A 19,439-nucleotide genomic window follows, 5' to 3' on the forward strand; every position below is an offset into this window, starting at 1 on the left:
TCTGCAGGTGTATGCCCATGTCACCACATTCACGTTGATCAGGCATATAGAGGTGACAAGTGCATACATCCGCTAAACCGATAATGCGTTTGCAGAGCGGACACATCCCCCCCCAAGGCGAACGACAGGGGCCCTTTCGCTAGCAGACATATCCTCACTCCACAAACACCCTTCTCCAGCCTCAGGAAGTTTATTTCAACCAGCGTCAGTCTGCCCCAGTCCGCTCTTTAGAGCGGGTTGCAGGAGAACTAACACTGGGTGACACTATGGCAATACATATTAAATACATCTTAAAATTTCCACGACAAAATACATAGTTTAAAAAGCTGTGCACATGTACATAGAAACATCTAGAATTAAAAAAATTGTTCACTCAGCAATAGCATTGGAGTGATTGTCCCGACATGTTTCGCCACTCTGGGCTTTCTCAGAGGATGTTTCGAGGATCATTAGATGTAACACTGCATAGAATAGATCAGAGTTAAAACCATTACATTAACTTTAATATAAAAAAAAATATATATAATAGTGGTAGGTTAGAATATACTATCGCCCACCATGCCCATCACCAATCGCTCACCCATATGAGGATCTTTTGCCTGCGACTCAATGTCAAGTCGAGAAAAAACGTCACTTGATTGCGCGCATAGGAAAATGCCAAATTGGGCCCGAAAAGATTATTCAGCTGTGATCTATCCAACAAAGTAGTGCATTCGCCTAGGGTGCACTACTTGCCAACATATAGGCAACCGCCTAGGGTGTACTACTTGCCAACATATAGGCAACCGCCTAGGGTGCACTACTTGCCAACATATAGGCAACCGCCTAGGGTGCACTACTTGCCAACATATAGGCAACCGCCTAGGGTGCACTGCTGGCTAGGGGCACCCGGCCCCTGGTTTCCCTCCACGTCTGCATGCTATGCAGGCTGCAGCATGCAACAAACTCACTCTAATTAATTAATTAGGGTATCCTTAGTGGGGGATTTGAAAGACTACTAAGAAAGAAGAGAAAGTTTATTTGAAAGTGATGGGAATGGCACCGGAGGGGGGGGGGGGAGAGGGGAGGAAGGGGAGAGGGGGCCAGGGAAGAGGAGACGAGAGAAACAAGGGGAAAAAAGGAAAGAGGAGGTGAAGATGATAGGGATAATAATTGGGGGAAGGGAAAAGGGGAAGAGGAGAAGAGAAAATAAAAAGGATAAGAGACGGGTAAAAGCGGAGAAAGGGGGGATGGTTTGGGGAACGATAACAGAAAAAGGTGGAGTGGGAAAAGGAGGAAGGAAACGAGGTACGTGAAGGAGAAGGGTAATTTGTGTACCCCGAAAAGGGGTGTGTTTCCTCGGTGGGACTTTTTACTTGGGAGACTGGTTAGTAAGTAAAGATAAAAGACTGACTAGTCATCAATTTGTATCAAAAGAGTATCAAATTTTATTAAATATTGTTGTTCATAGACAACACATAGAAACTAGTATTACAGCGTGGGGTAAAAGCATCCAAATGACCAAAAAGGAAGGAAAGCATAGCCTAGGGCATACAATTTGTCAGAGAAGTTAAACATCAATAATAACAAAGCATAAAATAAAAATAAAAAATATATATATTATAGCGACAAAAATTGCAACAAAACCCTCATAGAACTGTCTATTGAGTACAGACAGATGTGCCAACGTTTCGAGGCTATGGAGAGTAATGCCTCTTCATCAGGGCAAGGATGGTGCAGAACTGTCGCAGTAAAATCTAAAGATGAAAGAGAATAATAAAATAAATACATACATAAATAAATAAATACAAAATACCAAGAACAATAATCAAATGGCACTTCCTCACCAAGGCTCTCACTATGTATGGAGTGGTGCCCCGAGACACACACATAGGCAAAGGGCCCCAAACATCACCAATAATAATTATTAATACATTTCTGCTTGAAACTTATAATTTTAATAATATGACAGGCTAGGAAAGTGTGTACTAACCGGTTGATGTATATACAGTCTCTCTCAGGAGGAGATAGAAGCTGTTGTAGTGCCCAAAGGCCATAAAAACAAGTTTATTCACACAATATCCTCGTATAGGAAAACATGTGGTCTAAAAAATATAAAAAGAAAACAGAAAAGAAAACATCATAATGCCATGCAGGATCAAGGAGTGATGAACTGGTTAATGGTACCAGAAAAACTTGTATGCTTGCATACCATGTAATGTGTACTAAGTACACATGTTGATTTTGGATATTGGGGTATTAGAGGATACTGACAACAGGGGGCGGCATGAATATAGGTATATAACATACCTGAATACGCAAGGTGGTAGGTCAAAATAGGAAAGTGCCTGGGAGTGAAGGAGAAGGGGGACAAATGAAGAGGGACGGGGTGTGAGAGAGAAAGAGGAGAATATTGGGGGTAAAGGTGCCGTGATAAAAAGTGAATGGGGCACTAGGGGGGTGGTCATTGAGATTGTGAGTAGTGGTAAGTTGGTTTACACCTGATAGACAGATGGAGACCATGGGAAAAAGGGTTACCTAGTTTGCCTAGTGGTAGCACCGGCCCTGGACCGTCGTTTGGTGAGCCGGCCGGTGACCGATTCATCAGTAAATGGCCGACCCTGGAGCCCTCTACGGCCAGGTTTACTTTTGTAATGTTCCCCCAACTTTCTGTCTGTGAAAACATCAGCAGGGAAGGAAGTGGTGGAAAACCTTTTCTAATGGATCCTGGATAGCAGTAAAAACCCTGCAAAGATTCAAATCCATCCCCACTCCATGCAAAACTAAGAGAAAAGAAAAATGGCCGTTCACTTCTACAAACTATTTGGAATTGGAGGAAGAAGCAGCTCCCGCCCTCTACTAGCACACAGTATCAGCGTCTTGCATGACCTGTTCTTTATTTTCTGACTCACTGACCTGTCATGTGAACAAGAAAGATTTCATGGAGATCCAGGGCGTCTTCTAGACAATAAGAGCATTGTTGTGTTTTTTTTTCTCTCTCTCTCTCTTCTTCAAAAGCCTGCAGTATAAGTCAAGTGTCTGATGCTGTTTGGTGAGGCTTTTTAAAGGTGTGGTTTGTAACCACTTGCCCTCTGGAAGATTTACCCCCCTTTCAGACAGACCAGGCCATTTTTTGCAATATGGCAGTGCATTACTTTAACTGACAATTGTGCGGTCGTGCGACTCTGTACCCAAATAAAACGTATGTCTCTTTTTCCCCCCACAAATAGAGCTTTCTTTTGGTGGTACAGTAAAACCTTGGATTGAAAGTAAAAAGCAGGGGGGCGCTAGTGAGAATGAAAATACATAAATGAAAATACAAAATACAAAAAGGCAGTAACAATGTATAGTCACAATTGTGCAAATGTGCAATATGAAAATGCTTGATTAAAAAAGTGCAAAGGTGCAATATTCTCATCCATATACTGAGTACATAAAAGAAAACTGTGAGAAAAGAAAAACACAAAATGTCCATAAAACTAAAACACCTTTGGGTGTGAGCTCCCACTGGCACTACTTTTGACTCCTCCCCTTAAAGGGTTCCACAGGGGACACCTATGAGTACGGGCTCTCACTGGCGCTACTTATGGCTCCTCCCCTTAAAGGGTTCCACAGGGGACACCTGCGAGTGCAAGCTTCCACTGGCATTCCTATTGACTCCTCCCCTGAAAGGGTTCCTCAGGGGACATCTTTGGGATTGAGCTCCCACTGGCACTACTTTTGACTCCTCCCCTTAAAGGGTTCCTCTGGGGACATCTTTGGGTTTGAACTCCCACTGGCACTACTTATGACTCCTCTCCTTAAAGGGTTCCTCTGGGAACATCTTTAGGTTTGAGCACCCACTGGCACTACTTTTGACTCCTCCCCTTAAAGGGTTCCACAGGGGACACCTATGAGTACGAGCTCCCACTGGCACTACTTATGGCTCCTCCTCTTAAAGGGTTCCACAGGGGACACCTGCGATTGCAAGCTCCCACTGGCATTCCTATTGACTCCTCCCCTGAAAGGGTTCCTCTGGGGACATCTTTGGGATTGAGCTCCCACTGGCACTACTTATGACCCCTCCTCTTAAAGGGTTCCTCTGGGGACATCTTTGAGTTTGAGCTCCCACTGGCACTACTTCTGACTCCTCCCCTTAAAGGGTTCCTCTGGGGACATCTTTGGGTTTGAGCTCCCACTGGCACTACTTTTGACTCCTCCCCTTAAAGGGTTCCTCTGGGGACATCTTTGGGTTTGAGCTCCCACTGGCACTACTTTTGACTCCTCCCCTTAAAGGGTTCCTCTGGGGACATCTTTGGGTTTGAACTCCCACTGGCACTACTTTTGACTCCTCCCCTGAAAGGGTTCCTCTGGGGACATCTTTGGGTTTGAGCACCCACTGGCACTACTTTTGACTCCTCCCCTTAAAGGGTTCTGTAACGGTCACCACCGTTTACGACATTCCATTCCATCGCCCCACGACAGCTTATCCGACACGATCCATTCCATTTCCCATAATAACGAGACTCAAGCACAGCTCTGTTACTGGTTCCAAAATGTATGAATCCCTTTTAATGGTATCTTAGCTTTCTTATATACAGTACAAGCATGTTACAGTTAATCACAGGGACAAAGACACACTCCACCCACACATCACACACTGCAGGGGGCTTCAATACACCTTCTCTTAGACAATGACATTCAGTTGAGTTAATTATTAGTCATTATCCAGACAGCCTGGCTCCGCATACAGCTTGACAAGTCACATTCCACATCACCACAGTACAGACTTAATTAGCATCTCAAAAGCATGTGTCCCCACATTGAATGAAACATTGACCTGTTGGAGTCAGACTTTAACAACTTGTAATATTTCAAGATATCCTGCAAAACATGAATTATCATTTCTCAGCCATCCTATGCCCAAAAGGGGCATAGGATGGCCCTGGACCCAAGAGTCATTAGTGACGCTGGCACAGGAGTACCCCCCATCCTTCAAAAGTCTCTGGGTGTCACGGGCCATTCTGTTACAGGTTCCTCTGGGGACATCTTTGGGTTTGAGCTCCCACTGGCACTACTTATGACTCCTCCCCTTAAAGGGTTCCTCTGGGGACATCTTTGGGTTTGAGCTCCCACAGGCAATACTTTTGACTCCTCCCCTTAAAGGGTTCCACAGGGGACACCTTTGAGTGTGAGCTCCCACTGGCACAATGTATGACTCCTCCTGCCTGTGTCCATAGGACATAAATCCAGTCCTCTAATACTCCCTCCTCCAAGCCAGTGAGTGGCAGCGCAGCTTGAGCTTGCACAGTCCCCAGTACAAGGTTATTGTGATGTAATCAGGGCTGATACTTCCCTACCTGGAAGTTCAGGGAAGCGGTGCTTTGCAAGTTGGAGCCGGTGGCTGTGAGAACTCAGAATTGTAAGTTTTTTTTGCACAGAGAGGAGCATAATATTTAATCTATGCAGTGCATTAGGGTAGAAAAAATGGAGCCTTTAGTACTTCTTTAGGTGACGGGTACAACACAAGTTAAGTACTACATTCTAAACAACTATAATGAAGGTGTGACTAGTAGGACTGAATCATGAAGTGCTGGCAATGAATGCTTTGTGTTTAGGGATGGCACCTATTTACTTAGGTTTAATTGGCAAAAACTAGGCTAAGTGAATGGCGCTGTCATATAATTGTAGCTGTGACTTCATTCGGCGCGCCTGTTCCTGGTAATGCTGCTTCATGCTGACCTACATACCGGATATAGAGCAGGAGCCCTGCTAGTCACTGGCAGGACTGCCTGAATCACGGCTCTGATGATGAATTTTATAACAGCCATTTATAAGCTGGAAGGGGAGCCGTCTGGTGGAAACAGGCAAATTAATCTGGATAAACGATCTGCGCTGGAAGCGTATCGGTGTAAAAAGGGCCCTAATAGATAAAAGCCAATGGTTGCAAAGAGTTCTGGCCTAAGGTGATAGTTATTCTAGTTTGATTAATCTTCTTCATTTATTTAACAATGACAAGTTCTGCAGCTGTTAAAGTTGAATTCATGGAAGACCGCTAGATACACCATTGAAACACATATACACCAGGGGTGGCAAACACAAGGCCCGCGGGCTGAATCCAGCCCGCCAGACCTTGCCATGTGGCCCGCGCAACGGGCCGTCCGTTGCCACCTTGTCCGTGTTCGGATCGGCACAGAATGAGATCCGTGGAGCGCACCGTTGCCTCGGCCTTAGGAAAGGCTTCGGCCTAGCTCCGGAGCGTCGGCCATCTTGGTACACCCGGAGGCGGCGGCGGCTGCCTTGGTGCGCGCTGACATCATCACCCCTCCCATATCTGCTTGTGGATCTTCTAGCCGGCTATTCTGCAAGAGCGTGTCAATTACAGTGAGTTTTGGCAATGTTGGACTGGATATTACAGTGTTGAGTGGGGGCAATGGTGGACATTACAGTGATAAGTGGGGGCAATGGTGGACATTACAGTGATAAGTGGGGGCAATGGTGGATGACTGGATGTTACAGTGAGTTTTGGCAATGGTGTATGTTACAGTGAGGGGGGGGGGGCATTGGTGGATGTTACAGTGAGGTGGGGGCAATGGTGGATGTTACAGTGAGGTGGGGGCATTGGTGGATGTTACAGTGAGGTGGGGGCAATGGTGTATGTTACAGTGAGGGGGGGGGCAATGGTGGATGTTACAGTGAGGTGGGGGCACTGGTGGATGTTACAGTGAGGTGGGGGCAATGGTGGATGTTACAGTGAGGTGGGGGCAATGGTGGATGTTACAGTGAGGTGGGGGCAATGGTGGATGTTACAGTGAGGTGGGGGCATTGGTGGATGTTACAGTGAGGTGGGGGCAATGGTGGATGTTACAGTGAGGTGGGGGCAATGGTGGATGTTACAGTGAGGTGGGGGCAATGGTGGATGTTACAGTGAGGTGGGGGCACTGGTGGATGTTACAGTGAGGTGGGGGCACTGGTGGATGTTACAGTGGGGGGGGGGGGCAATTGTGGATGTTACAGTGAGCTGGGGGCAATGGTGGATGTTACAGTGAGGTGGGGGCAATGGTGGATGTTACAGTGAGGTGGGGGCACTGGTGGATGTTACAGTGAGGTGGGGGCAATGGTGGATGTTACAGTGAGGTGGGGGCATTGGTGGATGTTACAGTGAGGTGGGGGCAATGGTGGATGTTACAGTGAGGTGGGGGCAATGGTGGATGTTACAATGAGGTTGGGGTAATGGTGGATGTTACAGTGAGGTGGGCGCAATATATATTTTTTTTTTTTGCTGATCCGAAAAATGATCCGATCCGAGGATCGATCCGTGAGTTTTTCGATCCGTTGCACCCCTAGCGTCGGGAGTGTGTGGCTAGGGGGACACACAGTCTTACAGATACAACCGGCCCTTTGAGGGCAACCATACTGCTAATGCGGCCCCCGATGAATTTGAGTTTGCCACCCCTGATATACACTATATTGTCAAGAGTATTGGGACACCTACCTTTACACACACATGAGCTAATTTAGGGTGACCACAATTCCAAACTGCCATTCAGGGACACCCCCCCCCCCCTCTCTCACCTTCCCCAAAAAAAGATGGGGGGGATGTAGTCTCGGGGTTGATGGGGAATTTTGGGTGGGTTATTTGTCAGGTGGATGTGCCACTTGCCACCCATAGCCTGCCACCAGATTCAGTGCCGCTGTCACTCCCTCTGCAGGAGCCACATGCGTAGAAGGAAAGGAGTGGCGTCACTATCTGGAGAGTGAACATCACACCAGTTCCCGCTGCTTGCCGGAGAAGGAGGAGGTGCCAAGGTGGGTGGGGACAGCAGTGCTGCACTAGGCGCAGGCCTCGCTCCCGGTCTCACTGTCTGAGAGCAAATTGACACTGGTTGCAAGATGATAGGCAGCGATGGCGATAGCAACCAGTTCCAGAAATGTAGTTAATAGCTAGTAGGGGGTAGCTGTGTCCTCTATTTCATTCTGGGACATTGTATTGTCCCAGAATGAAGGTGCCTGGGACCCAGAACAGACATGTCAATTGCGGGACAGTCCAGGGAAATCCGGGACACATAGGCACCCTAATGGCATCCCAGTCTTAGTCTGTGTGGATGGAGGAATCTCCCACTGGGCCAAGCTTCAGTATCTTGCTAGTCGGCCCCGCTGGCTCTCAACCTAAACAATGCCTGCACCCAATCAGAATGTTCAGGTATTGTGGGGCCGACTAGCAAAATATAGAAGCTTGGGCAAGTGGGAGAATCTTCCATCCACACAGTTCAGCGTAGATGGAGGAATCTGTTCCACTTTTTTTATCTGACCATAGAAAATCTGCAGATAATCTATAGGTGTATGGCCAGTCTTAGTCCGTAGGGTTCAATATTGAGTTGGCCCACCCTTTGCGGCTATAACAGCGTCAACTCTTCTGGGAAGACTGTCCACAAGGTTTAGGAGTGTGTCTATGGGAATGTTTGACCATTCTTCCAGAAGCGCATTTGTGAGGTCAGGCACTGATGTTGGTGGTCTGGCTCGCAGTTCATCACTGGTGCAACCTGTTGATTGGACGAGTTGTATCTGTCCTCTAAGTTAGAATAATGGTTCCCCCCTGGGGATCGAGCTATGCGTTTCGATTGATTAGAAGACCCATTCGTCAGACTTGTGCTGGCCTCATCTGTGCCTCCCGTCCTGCAGCTCACAATGTCTTCATGAGCAGCAGAGACCTGCCAGAGTAGCAAAGTGGAGCATTTCAGACAGGGATGTGAGGTGGCCCCCTGGGTGATTGGGGGGGGGACCCTAAGCATGAGCTCTGGATATGCACCGGGTCCCGAGCGATGCCGTGCGTGCGCTCCCCCTAGCGGCCGGGAAGCCCAGGACGTCATATGACGTCCACCCCGAGGGAGACAAGGTTCCTGCCGACGTCATATTACTATGGCTCGGTAGGGTACTGGTTAACCACTTGCCGCCCGCCATATAGCAAAAAGACGGCGGCAAAGTGGTTTCAATACCCTGACTGGACGTCATATGACGTCTTCAGGATATTGAGCCGGGCGATCAGTCTGACACCCCGCAACACTGATCCGTCGGAGACTCTTTACCACGTGATCAGCCGTGTCCAATTGGGGGGGGGGGGGTTTGTGCTGATCGATTATCAGCCCGGCCCCCCCAAAAATGTCCACACTGGACCACCAGGGATGCCACCAGACCACCAGGGATGCCCACCACAGGTATGCCACCCTAGACCACCAGGAATGCAAATCAGAAATAAATAATGGATGCCAATCAGTGCCCACAATGGATGCCAATCAGTGCCCATAATAGGCATCACTGATTATTAGGCATTATTGTTTGGCACTGATTGGCATCCATTAGTACAACACATTAGTCTATCAGTGCCCATCCGTGCCACCTATCAGTGCCCATCCGTGCCGCCTATCAGTGCTCATTCATGCCGCCTATCAGTGCCCATTCATGCCGCCTATCCGTTCCCATCCATGCCGCCTATCTGTGCCCATTCATGCCGCCTATCAGTGCCCATCCGTGCCGCCTATAGGTGCCAATCCGTGCTGCATATCAGTGCCACCTATCAGTGCCCATCAGTTCCGCATATTAGTGCCCATCATCAGTTCCCATCAATGCCACCTCATCAGTGCCACCTCATCGGTGCCCATCAGTGAAGTAGAAAACTTACTTATTTACAATGTTTTGTAACTGGACCAAAAAAAATATGTATTTTTTTTCTACATTTTCGATAATTTTTTTTTTTTTTTTGCAGAAAATAAAAATTCCAGAGGTGATCAAATACCACCAAAAGAAAGCTCTATTTGTGGGAAAAAAATGATAAAAATGTACCGCGTAATTGTCATTCAAAGTGCAACAGCGCTGGAAGCTGAAAATTGGTCTGGGCAGGAAGGTGTATAAGTGCCCGGTATGGAAGTGGACGCTCCCTCCAGGCTCACCTGCCCTCTCTCTGTCCATTAGAATGCCTGCGCTCCCACTGTGGAGGTTCTCATCCATTTACAAGAGTTAGGACTGCAGAAATATTGGGGTGTCTTGGAGAGACTCTGCAGCTTATGCATGTATTTACAAATGTGGGCAAACTAAACCCCTGTTTTTAATGCAAACTGATCATTCGGTTGGTAGCAGACTGGTTGGTGAGTTGAGCTAGGAATTATTTTAATTTTTTTGGTTTTGTTTTCTACCACCAACATGACCTGATAGGTGCATATGATCCTAGTACTGTATAATACTTGTATATGCTGTGCAGAGAACTCTGATCTCTTATGTGAAGACCTACTGTCATATCAAGCTGTAATCTCAACAGTCACCAGCAGAGGGAGCTCACACTTCACCTGTGCTTCATTGTACTGTCGCAGACCAACATTCCTCACATACAGCCATGCAATAAGAAATGAATAATAAATGTTCCCATTTAAAAAGTCCTGTCTTAGACATTTGAAGTGTCAAAATTACAAAAATAAAAAATAAATTGTGCCGTTAAGCCTTTTTTTTTAATTTAACCACTTACTGGGCACTTAAACCCCCCTCCCGCCCAGACCAATTTTCAGCTTTCAGCGCTGTCGCACTTTGACTGACAATTGCGCGGTCATGCTACACTGTACCCAAATGAAATTGTTATCATGTTTTTCCCCCACAAATAGAGCTTTCTTTTGTTGGTATTTGATTACCTCTGCGGTTTTTATTTTTTTGTTAAAAAAAAATTAAAATACAGAATAAAAAAATGTTTTATTATTTTTTTTATATTTTGTTATACAATTTAGCAAACAGGTAATTTTTCTTCTTCATTGATGTACGCTGATGAGGCTGTACTGATGCGCACTGATGGGCACCGATAAGGCGGCACTGGTGGGCACTGATAGACGGCACTGGCGGGCACTGATAGGCCGCACTGAGAGGTGGCACTGATGGGTGGCACTGAAGGGCATTGATAGGGGGCACTAATGTGCACTGATAAGTGGCACTACAAGGTGGCATTGATGAGTGTTAATAATGGGCTCTGATCGGTTACACTGATAGGCAGCATTACTAGGTGGCACTGATTGGCATTACAGGTGGGCATTGATAGATGGCACTTGTGGGCATTGATAGGTGGCACTGGCAGGTGGCACTGGCAGGCGGTATTTTTGGGCACACAGGAGGCAGATGTGCCTCCTACCTCTTAGGGACCGATGTCCCTTGTAGACAAGCCGGCGATCGGGCTTTTGACAGCGTGAGGAGAAAAAAAAAAACCATTACCGATCCTTTGTTTACATCATGTGATCAACTGTCATTGGCTGACAGCTGATCACGTGGTAAGGAGCAGGGACTGGCCCCTTACACGGATATGTGATCCACCGAGTCTCAGTGACTTTATCATGGGTATTATGGGCCAGATTCACAAAAGAGATACGCCGTCGTATCTCTGTTTCTATCTATGCGACTGATTCATAGAATCAGTTACGCATAGATATCCATAAGATCTGACAGGTGTAATTGTTTTGGAATTGCGAAACTGAGCATGCACAGCAGGTCCGGCGCGGGAGCGCGCCTAATTTAAATGGCACACGCCCATTTGAATTGGCCCGCCTTGCGCCGGAGGCTGCCAGCGTAGTTTTCATCGCAAGTGCTTTGTGAATCAGGCACTTGCGATGAAAACTTGCGGCGGTGTAACGTATCTACGATACGTTACGCCGCCGCTCACCTACGTGAATGTGGCCCTATATTACAGACAATTTACACAGCGCCTTACAATATTGTATATTCACATCATTACAGTAAGGTCCCATTTAGATTTATGTGCCTAGGGGTGTTTTTCCTTACAGCGTTAGGCAAGGTGCATTGTCATGTGTCAGCATGTGTCTCCCTGACATGCATTTCCATGCACATCTTTAACTACTTGCCGACCACACTAGGTATATATTTGATGCGGTTTGCAAATGGTTTACCTGGATTATGGCTGAAGATATCAGTCATTACCCCGACGCCATTTTTTTAAGCCGGCAGCTGGCTTAGTCCCCTCTTGCCGCTCGCCGGTGTTTCTCGGCGCTTACTGTTTACCCCGGTTCGCCCGAGAAATGATCCGATGGTGCAGCCGGATTTTCCCATAGGCGATTAAAGAGTAGATACTCTTTGATGGACTCTATGGCCAGATGAAACTTGTGAACTATGGCCCAGATTCACAAAGACTTACGACGGCGTATCTCCAGATACGCGGTTGTAAGTCCGAATGGCCGCCGTCGTATCTATGCGCCTGATTCATAGAATCAGTTACGCATAGATTTGGCCAAGATACGAGCGGCGTAAGTCTCCTATGCTGTTGTATCTTGGGTTGCAATAATTACGCTGGCCGCTAGGTGGCACTTCCTTGATTTCCGCGTTGAATATGTAAATGAGCAAGTTATGCCGATTCACGAACGTACTTACGCCCATCGCAATTAGTTACGCCGTTTACGTAAGACATACGCCGGCGTAAAGATAAAGCTGGTCTCTAGGTGGCGCATTCCCATGCAAAGTATGGACGTCGGAACAAGCGTATCTTTTTACGTTGTTTGCGTAAGTTGTACGCGAATAGGGCTATGCGTAAGTTACGTTCACGTCACAGGCATTGAGCCGATGTATCTTTGGGCGTAAATACGATGTGATACTGAGCATGCGCCGTTCGTTCGGCCATGCATCTACATGGGGTCAAGCCTCATTTAAATACAACACGCCCCCTACCAGCTACTTTGAATTACGCGCGCTTACGCCGTCCCATTTACGCTACGCCGCCGTAACTTAGGACGCAAGTGCTTTGTGAATACAGCACTTGCCTCTCTAAGTTGCTGCGGCATAGCGTAAATACGATACGCTACGCCCGCGCAACGTAGAACGGCCGTACGTGAATCTAGGCCTATATCTGATTTTAACAGATGTAATTAATGTCTTAATTTCATGATTATTGCGTCAATTTGCACCTTTAACCACTTAAGGGCCGAACCTCTTTCTGAGATTTGTTAGTTAAAAGTAAAAAACATTATTATTATTATTTTTTGCTAGAAAATTACTTAGAACCCCCAAACATTATACATTTTTTACACCCTAGAGAATAAAATGGCGATCGTTGCAATACTTTCTGTCACACCGTATTTGCGCAGCGGTCTTACAAGCGCACTTTTTTGGGAAAGAATACACTTTTTGAATAAGAAAAATAAGACAACAGTAAAGTTAGCCCAATTTTTTTTTTTAATATTGTGAAAAATAATGTTTTTTTTTTTTTACTAAAGGCAAATCCACTTTGCACTACAAGTGCACTTGGAAGTGCAGTCGTTCTAAATCTAAGGGGAAGATCTGAAATGAGGGGAAGCTCTGCTGATTTTATTATCCAATCATGTGCAAGCTAAAATGCTGTTTTTTTATTTTCCTGTACTGTATTATATTATATACAGAGATGACAGGAGGAGTATAGTACTGTACTGTATTATATTACACACACAGATGACAGGAGGAGTACTGTATTATATTACATACACAGATGACAAGAGGAGTACTGTACTGTACTGTATTATATTATATTACATACACAGATGACAGGAGGAGTACTGTACTGTACTGTACTGTATTATATTATATTACACACACAGATGACAGGAGGAGTACTGTACTGTACTGTATTATATTACACACACAGATGACAGGAGGAGTACTGTACTGTATTGTATTATATTACATTACACACACAGATGACAGGAGGAGTACTGTACTGTATTGTATTATATTACATTACACACACAGATGACAGGAGGAGTACTGTACTGTATTGTATTATATCACATACACAGATGACAGGAGGAGTACTGTACTGTATTGTATTATATTACATTACACACACAGATGACAGGAGGAGTACTGTACTGTATTGTATTGTATTATATTACACACACAGATGACAGGAGGAGTACTGTACTGTATTATATTACACACACAGATGACAGGAGGAGTACTGTACTGTATTATATTACACACACAGATGACAGGAGGAGTACTGTACTGTATTATATTATATCACACACAGATGACAGGAGGAGTACTGTACTGTATTATATTACACACACAGATGACAGGAGGAGTACTGTACTGTATTATATTATATCACACACACAGATGACAGGAGGAGTATTGTACTGTATTGTATTATATTATATTACACACAGATGACAGGAGGAGTACTGTACTGTACTGTACTATATCACACACACAGATGGCAGGAGGAGTACTGTACTGTATTATATCACACACAGATGACAGGAGGAGTACTGTACTGTATTGTATTATATTACACACACAGATGACAGGAGGAGTACTGTACTGTACTGTACTGTACTGTATTACATTACACACACAGATGGCAGGAGGAGTACTGTACTGTACTATATCACACACACAGATGGCAGGAGGAGTACTGTACTGTATTACATTACACACACAGATGACAGGAGGAGTACTGTACTGTATTGTATTATATTACACACACAGATGACAGGAGGAGTACTGTACTGTACTGTATTATATTACACACACATGACAGGAGGAGTACTGTACTGTACTGTATTACACACAGGTGACAAGAGGAGTATAGTACTGTATTATATTACACACACAGATGGCAGGAGGAGTACTGTACTGCATTATATTACACACACACAGATGACAGGAGGAGTACTGTACTATATTACACACACAGATGACAGGAGGAGTACTGTACTATATTACACACACAGATGACAGGAGGAGTACTGTATTATATTACACACAGATGACAGGAGGAGTATTGTATAGTACTGTACTGTATTATATTACACACACAGATGGCAGGAGGAGTACTGTACTGTATTATATTACACACACAGATGGCAGGAGGAGTACTGTACTGTATTATATCACACACACAGATGACAGGAGGAGTACTGTACAGTATTATATTATATACACAGGTGACAGGAGGAGTACTGTACTGTATTATATTACACACACACAGGTGACAGGAGGAGTACTGTACTGTATTATATTATATACACAGGTGACAGGAGGAGTACTGTACTGTATTATATCACACACACACAGGTGACAGGAGGAGTACTGTACTGTATTATATTATATCACACACACAGGTGACAGGAGGAGTACTGTACTGTACAGTATTATATTATATCACACACACAGATGACAGGAGGAGTACTGTACTGTATTATATTATATCACACACACAGATGACAGGAGGAGTACTGTATTGTATTATATCACACAGGTGACAGGAGGAGTACTGTACAGTATTATATCACACACACAGATGACAGGAGGAGTACTGTACTGTATTATATCACACACACAGATGACAGGAGGAGTACTGTACTGTATTATATCACACACACAGATGACAGGAGGAGTACTGTACTGTATTATATCACACACACACAGGTGACAGGAGGAGTACTGTACTGTATTATATCACACACACACAGGTGACAGGAGGAGTACTGTACTGTATTATATCACACACACACAGGTGACAGGAGGAGTACTGTACTGTATTATATTATATCACACACACAGGTGACAGGAGGAGTACTGTACTGTATTATATTACACACACAGGTGACAGGAGGAGTACTGTACTGTATTATATTATATCACACACACAGGTGACAGGAGGAGTACTGTACTGTATTATATTATATCACACACACAGATGACAGGAGGAGTACTGTACAGTATTATATCACACACACAGATGACAGGAGGAGTACTGTACTGTATTATATTACACACAGATGACGGAGATCTCCGCCTGTACAATGTGTTCTCTTCCCTAATCATCGCACACATGGCCAGCATGTGACAGCCACCGGACACGCCCCCTCCATGGAACAGCCGCCAATCGGATGGCGGGGATGGCGGTGGGCGTTCCCGAGGATCGGGCAGTCTCGTGTTGGAGCCGCAGAGACACACACGGGGAAGGTGACAGGAGAGCGGACAGAGGACTGACAGACGACTGACAGACGGCGGAGAGGATGGAGGGCCCCGCGGTGAGCTCGGTACACTGGTTCCGGAAGGGGCTGAGACTACACGATAACCCGTCTCTGTTGGCCGCTCTGAGGGGGGCGCGCTGTGTGCGCTGTGTCTACATCCTGGACCCCTGGTTTGCCGCCTCCTCCTCGTCCTCCGGAGGGGTGAACCGATGGAGGTGAGAGGACAAGTGACAGGGGGCGGGGACACCTGGGAGGGTGACAGGGTATTGGAGGGGCAGAGATAAATGGGCGGGGCCGTGGAGATGGTGTTGGTACCTAATTGGGGGGGGGGGGGCATAGTTTGTGCGAAGAGATGGGGGGGGGGCTAACATAGTTCCCCTGATTGGAGGATGTGTGACCAGAGGAGGGGCCTTGTTCCTGTGGGAGAGACTGCTGACCAAGGGGAAGAGGTCTTGTCCTCATGGGATGAGCTTTGAGCAAGGGGGAGGGGTCTGGTGCTGATGGGAAGGAGGGGCAGTGGAGGAATCTGGTCCTGATGGGAGGAGCTTTGAGCAAGGGGGAGGGGTCGTGTCCTAATGGGAGGAGCTTTAAGCAATTGGGAGAGCTTTGAGCAAGGGGGTGGGGGTCTTGTCCTAATGGGAGGAGCTTTAAGCAATTGGGAGGGGCCTGGTGCTGATGGAAGGAGATGCAGCAAGTGGAGGAAGCTGGTCCTGATGGGATGAGCTTTGGGCAAGGGGGAGGGGGTTCTTGTGCTGATGGGAGGAGTTTTGAGCAAGGGGGAGGGGTTTGGTGCTGATGGGAGGAGATGCAACAAGTGGAGAAATCTGATCCTGATGGGATGAGCTTTGAGCAAGGGGGAGGGGTTGTGTCCTGATGGGAGGAGCTTTAAGCAATCGAGAGGAGCATTGGGTCTTGTCCTGATGGGAGGAGTTTTAAGAAAGGGGGAGGGGTCTGGTGCTGATGGGAGGAGATGCAGCAAGTGGAGGAATCTGGTCCTGATGGGATGAGCTTTGGGCAAGGAGGAGGAGGGTCTTGTCCTGATGGGAGGAGCTTTAAGCAATTGTGAGAGCTTTGAGCAAGGAGGTGGGGTCTTGTCCTGATGGGAGGAGTTTTGAGCAAGGGGGAGGGGTCTGGTGCTGATGGAAGGAGATGCAGCAAGTGGAGGAAGCTGGTCCTGATGGGATGAGCTTTGGGCAAGGGGGAGGGGGTCTGGTCCTGATGGGAGGAGCTTTGAGCAAGAGGCGGGTTCTTGTCCTGATGGGAGGAGTTTTAAGCAAGGGGGAGGCATCTGGTGCTGATGGGAGGAGATGCAACAAGTGGAGGAATCTGGTCCTGATGGGATGAGCTTTGGGGGAGGGGGGTCTTGTCCTGATGGGAGGAGCTTTGAGCAAGGGGCGGGTTCTTGTCCTGATGGGAGGAGTTTTGAGCAAGGGGGAGGCATCTGGTGCTGATGGGAGGAGATGCAACAAGTGGAGGAATCTGGTCCTGATGGGATGAGCTTTGAGCAAGGGTGAGGGGATCTTGTCCTGATGGGAGGAGCTTTAAGCAATCAGGAGGAGCTTTGAGCATGGGTCTTGTCCTGATGGGAGGAGTTTTGAGCAAGGGGGAGGGGTCTGGTGTTGATGGGAGGAGATACAAGTGGAGAAATCTGGTCCTGGTGGGATGAGCTTTGAGCAAGGGGGAGGGGGTCTTGTCCTGATGGGAGGAGCTTTAAGCAATCAGGAGGAGCTTTGAGCAATGGGTCTTGTCCTGATGGGAGGAGTTTTGAGCAAGGGGAGGGGCTGGCGCTCATGGGATGTAATGCAGCAAGTGGAGGAATCTGGTCCTGATGGGAGGAGCTTTGAGCAATCGGAGGAGGCTTGTCTCCCTATGGGAAGAGCTCCAACCCAGGGAGAAAGTCTGGTCCTAATGGGTGGGGCTACAAGCCTGGGGGAGGGGTCTTGTCCTTGGTGACTTACCTGTCCAGGGGGGCAGCGATGTCGGCACCCCAGCCAATCTTCAGATCGGCTGTTGGGTGCAGCCATTGGCGGTAAGGGAACCCGGCAGCGAAGCCTTTCGGCTTCAAATCCGCTTCCCTGCTCTGCACGTGAACGAAGCGCGTCGCACTTTCAGTGGATTCCTGAATGGCATTGATGCGCACAGGTTGGGATATCGGATTGGATAATTGGGAAGTAGTCATAAGCGGCTTTGTTGACCCCCCCCCTTGTCATTGACCCCCCCCTTGTCATTGACCCCCCCCCCTTGTCATTGACCCCCCCCCTTGTCATTGACCCCCCCCTTGTCATTGACCCCCCCACCTTGTCATTGACCCCCCCACCTTGTCATTGACCCCCTCCTTGTTCCTGACCCCCTCCTTGTTCCTGACCCCCTCCATGTCACTGACCCCTCCCCCCCTCCATGTCACTGACCCCCCCCCTCCATGTCACTGACCCCCCCCCTCCATGTCACTGACCCCCTCCATGTCACTGACCCCCCTTGTCATTGACTTTGCCGGCTGCTCTTTCTGTGCCTGGGACCTGGGACTCCACATTGCTGGTTGGAGACCTGAACACTTCATGTGAATGGATTTCTGAATAGAAACTTTGTATCTCTATGGCAACATTCCATCTCCAAGACTCATTTCACAGCTTGCTGCGATTTTCTCGTCTTACATAAGCTACCCATGTGTGTTTTTGTTTTTGTTTTCTCACTTAATCTTGGCCAACCTACCTTGTCTGTGCCAAGACTCATTGCGGAATGTTCTGCCAGGGGTGTATTCATCTTTCAGAACCAGTTTGGGAAGTTTAGGCGGCGGCGCTGGTTCCTCATTCTAATGCTGGAAAATCACAGACTTCTTCTACTCTGCAGCGGAGTTGGGTAGCGCTGGTTGAAATGAAGGTGGCGCTAAAATCGATCTTTTATGGACCCGATGTGTGGATTGTTCATCAAGTCTATCAGTGGCGGCCCATCCATAGGGGGCACCCAAACACCGACCCCCCCCCCCCCTCCTCCTGTAGTCCCAAAAAAGAAAAAAAAACGGGCCCTTTAAGATTTTTTTTTTTTCCTTAAAATGCGCTGCCCCCTCTGGCTCTCGCAAATAACATACATTCATGTATTGCATTGCATGAATCTATGTTATTGTTGCCAGCCTGCCGCGGACCTTGGGCGCCGCCTAACTGAATAACGGCAGCTGGTTGGCTGTGCGGAAGTGCCTATCAGAGCCAGCGGCTCTGATAGACTTTCCGAGTACAGCCCTCGTCTCCCGGATGTCTTATCCTAGGGACGTACGGGGGTGCGTTCCTTGGATAAGACTGACGGCCGTCTCAGCCAATCAGGTTCCCCGATTCTGGTTATCGGTAACCTGATTGGCTGAAGCGTCACCAAGGCGGGAGAAGACATCGAGGGACGTGGAAGGAGTAAGGTAAGTGCATTTTACAGGGCACAGTGGCATCAATGGGCACAGTGGGGACAATGGGCAGAGTGGCAACAATTAAAGAGCACAGTGACAGG

The 19,439-nt window shown here is 47.3% G+C and overlaps 1 protein-coding gene across 1 annotated transcript in view; it reads left to right on the forward strand.

Annotated features, from left to right (window-relative positions):
- The first annotated feature begins 15,904 nt into the window (after window positions 1–15,904).
- Window positions 15,905–19,439, forward strand: part of CRY2 (cryptochrome circadian regulator 2) — a 64,299-nt gene continuing 60,764 nt past the window's right edge. The window contains exon 1 of the mRNA XM_040328163.1: window positions 15,905–16,165. Within this exon, the coding sequence (XP_040184097.1) occupies window positions 15,993–16,165 (173 nt within the window). The 5' untranslated portion in view covers window positions 15,905–15,992. The remainder of the gene's footprint in view (window positions 16,166–19,439) is intronic.

This window comes from Rana temporaria, chromosome 11, assembly GCF_905171775.1.
Source record: "Rana temporaria chromosome 11, aRanTem1.1, whole genome shotgun sequence".
Lineage (NCBI taxonomy): Eukaryota > Metazoa > Chordata > Amphibia > Anura > Ranidae > Rana > Rana temporaria.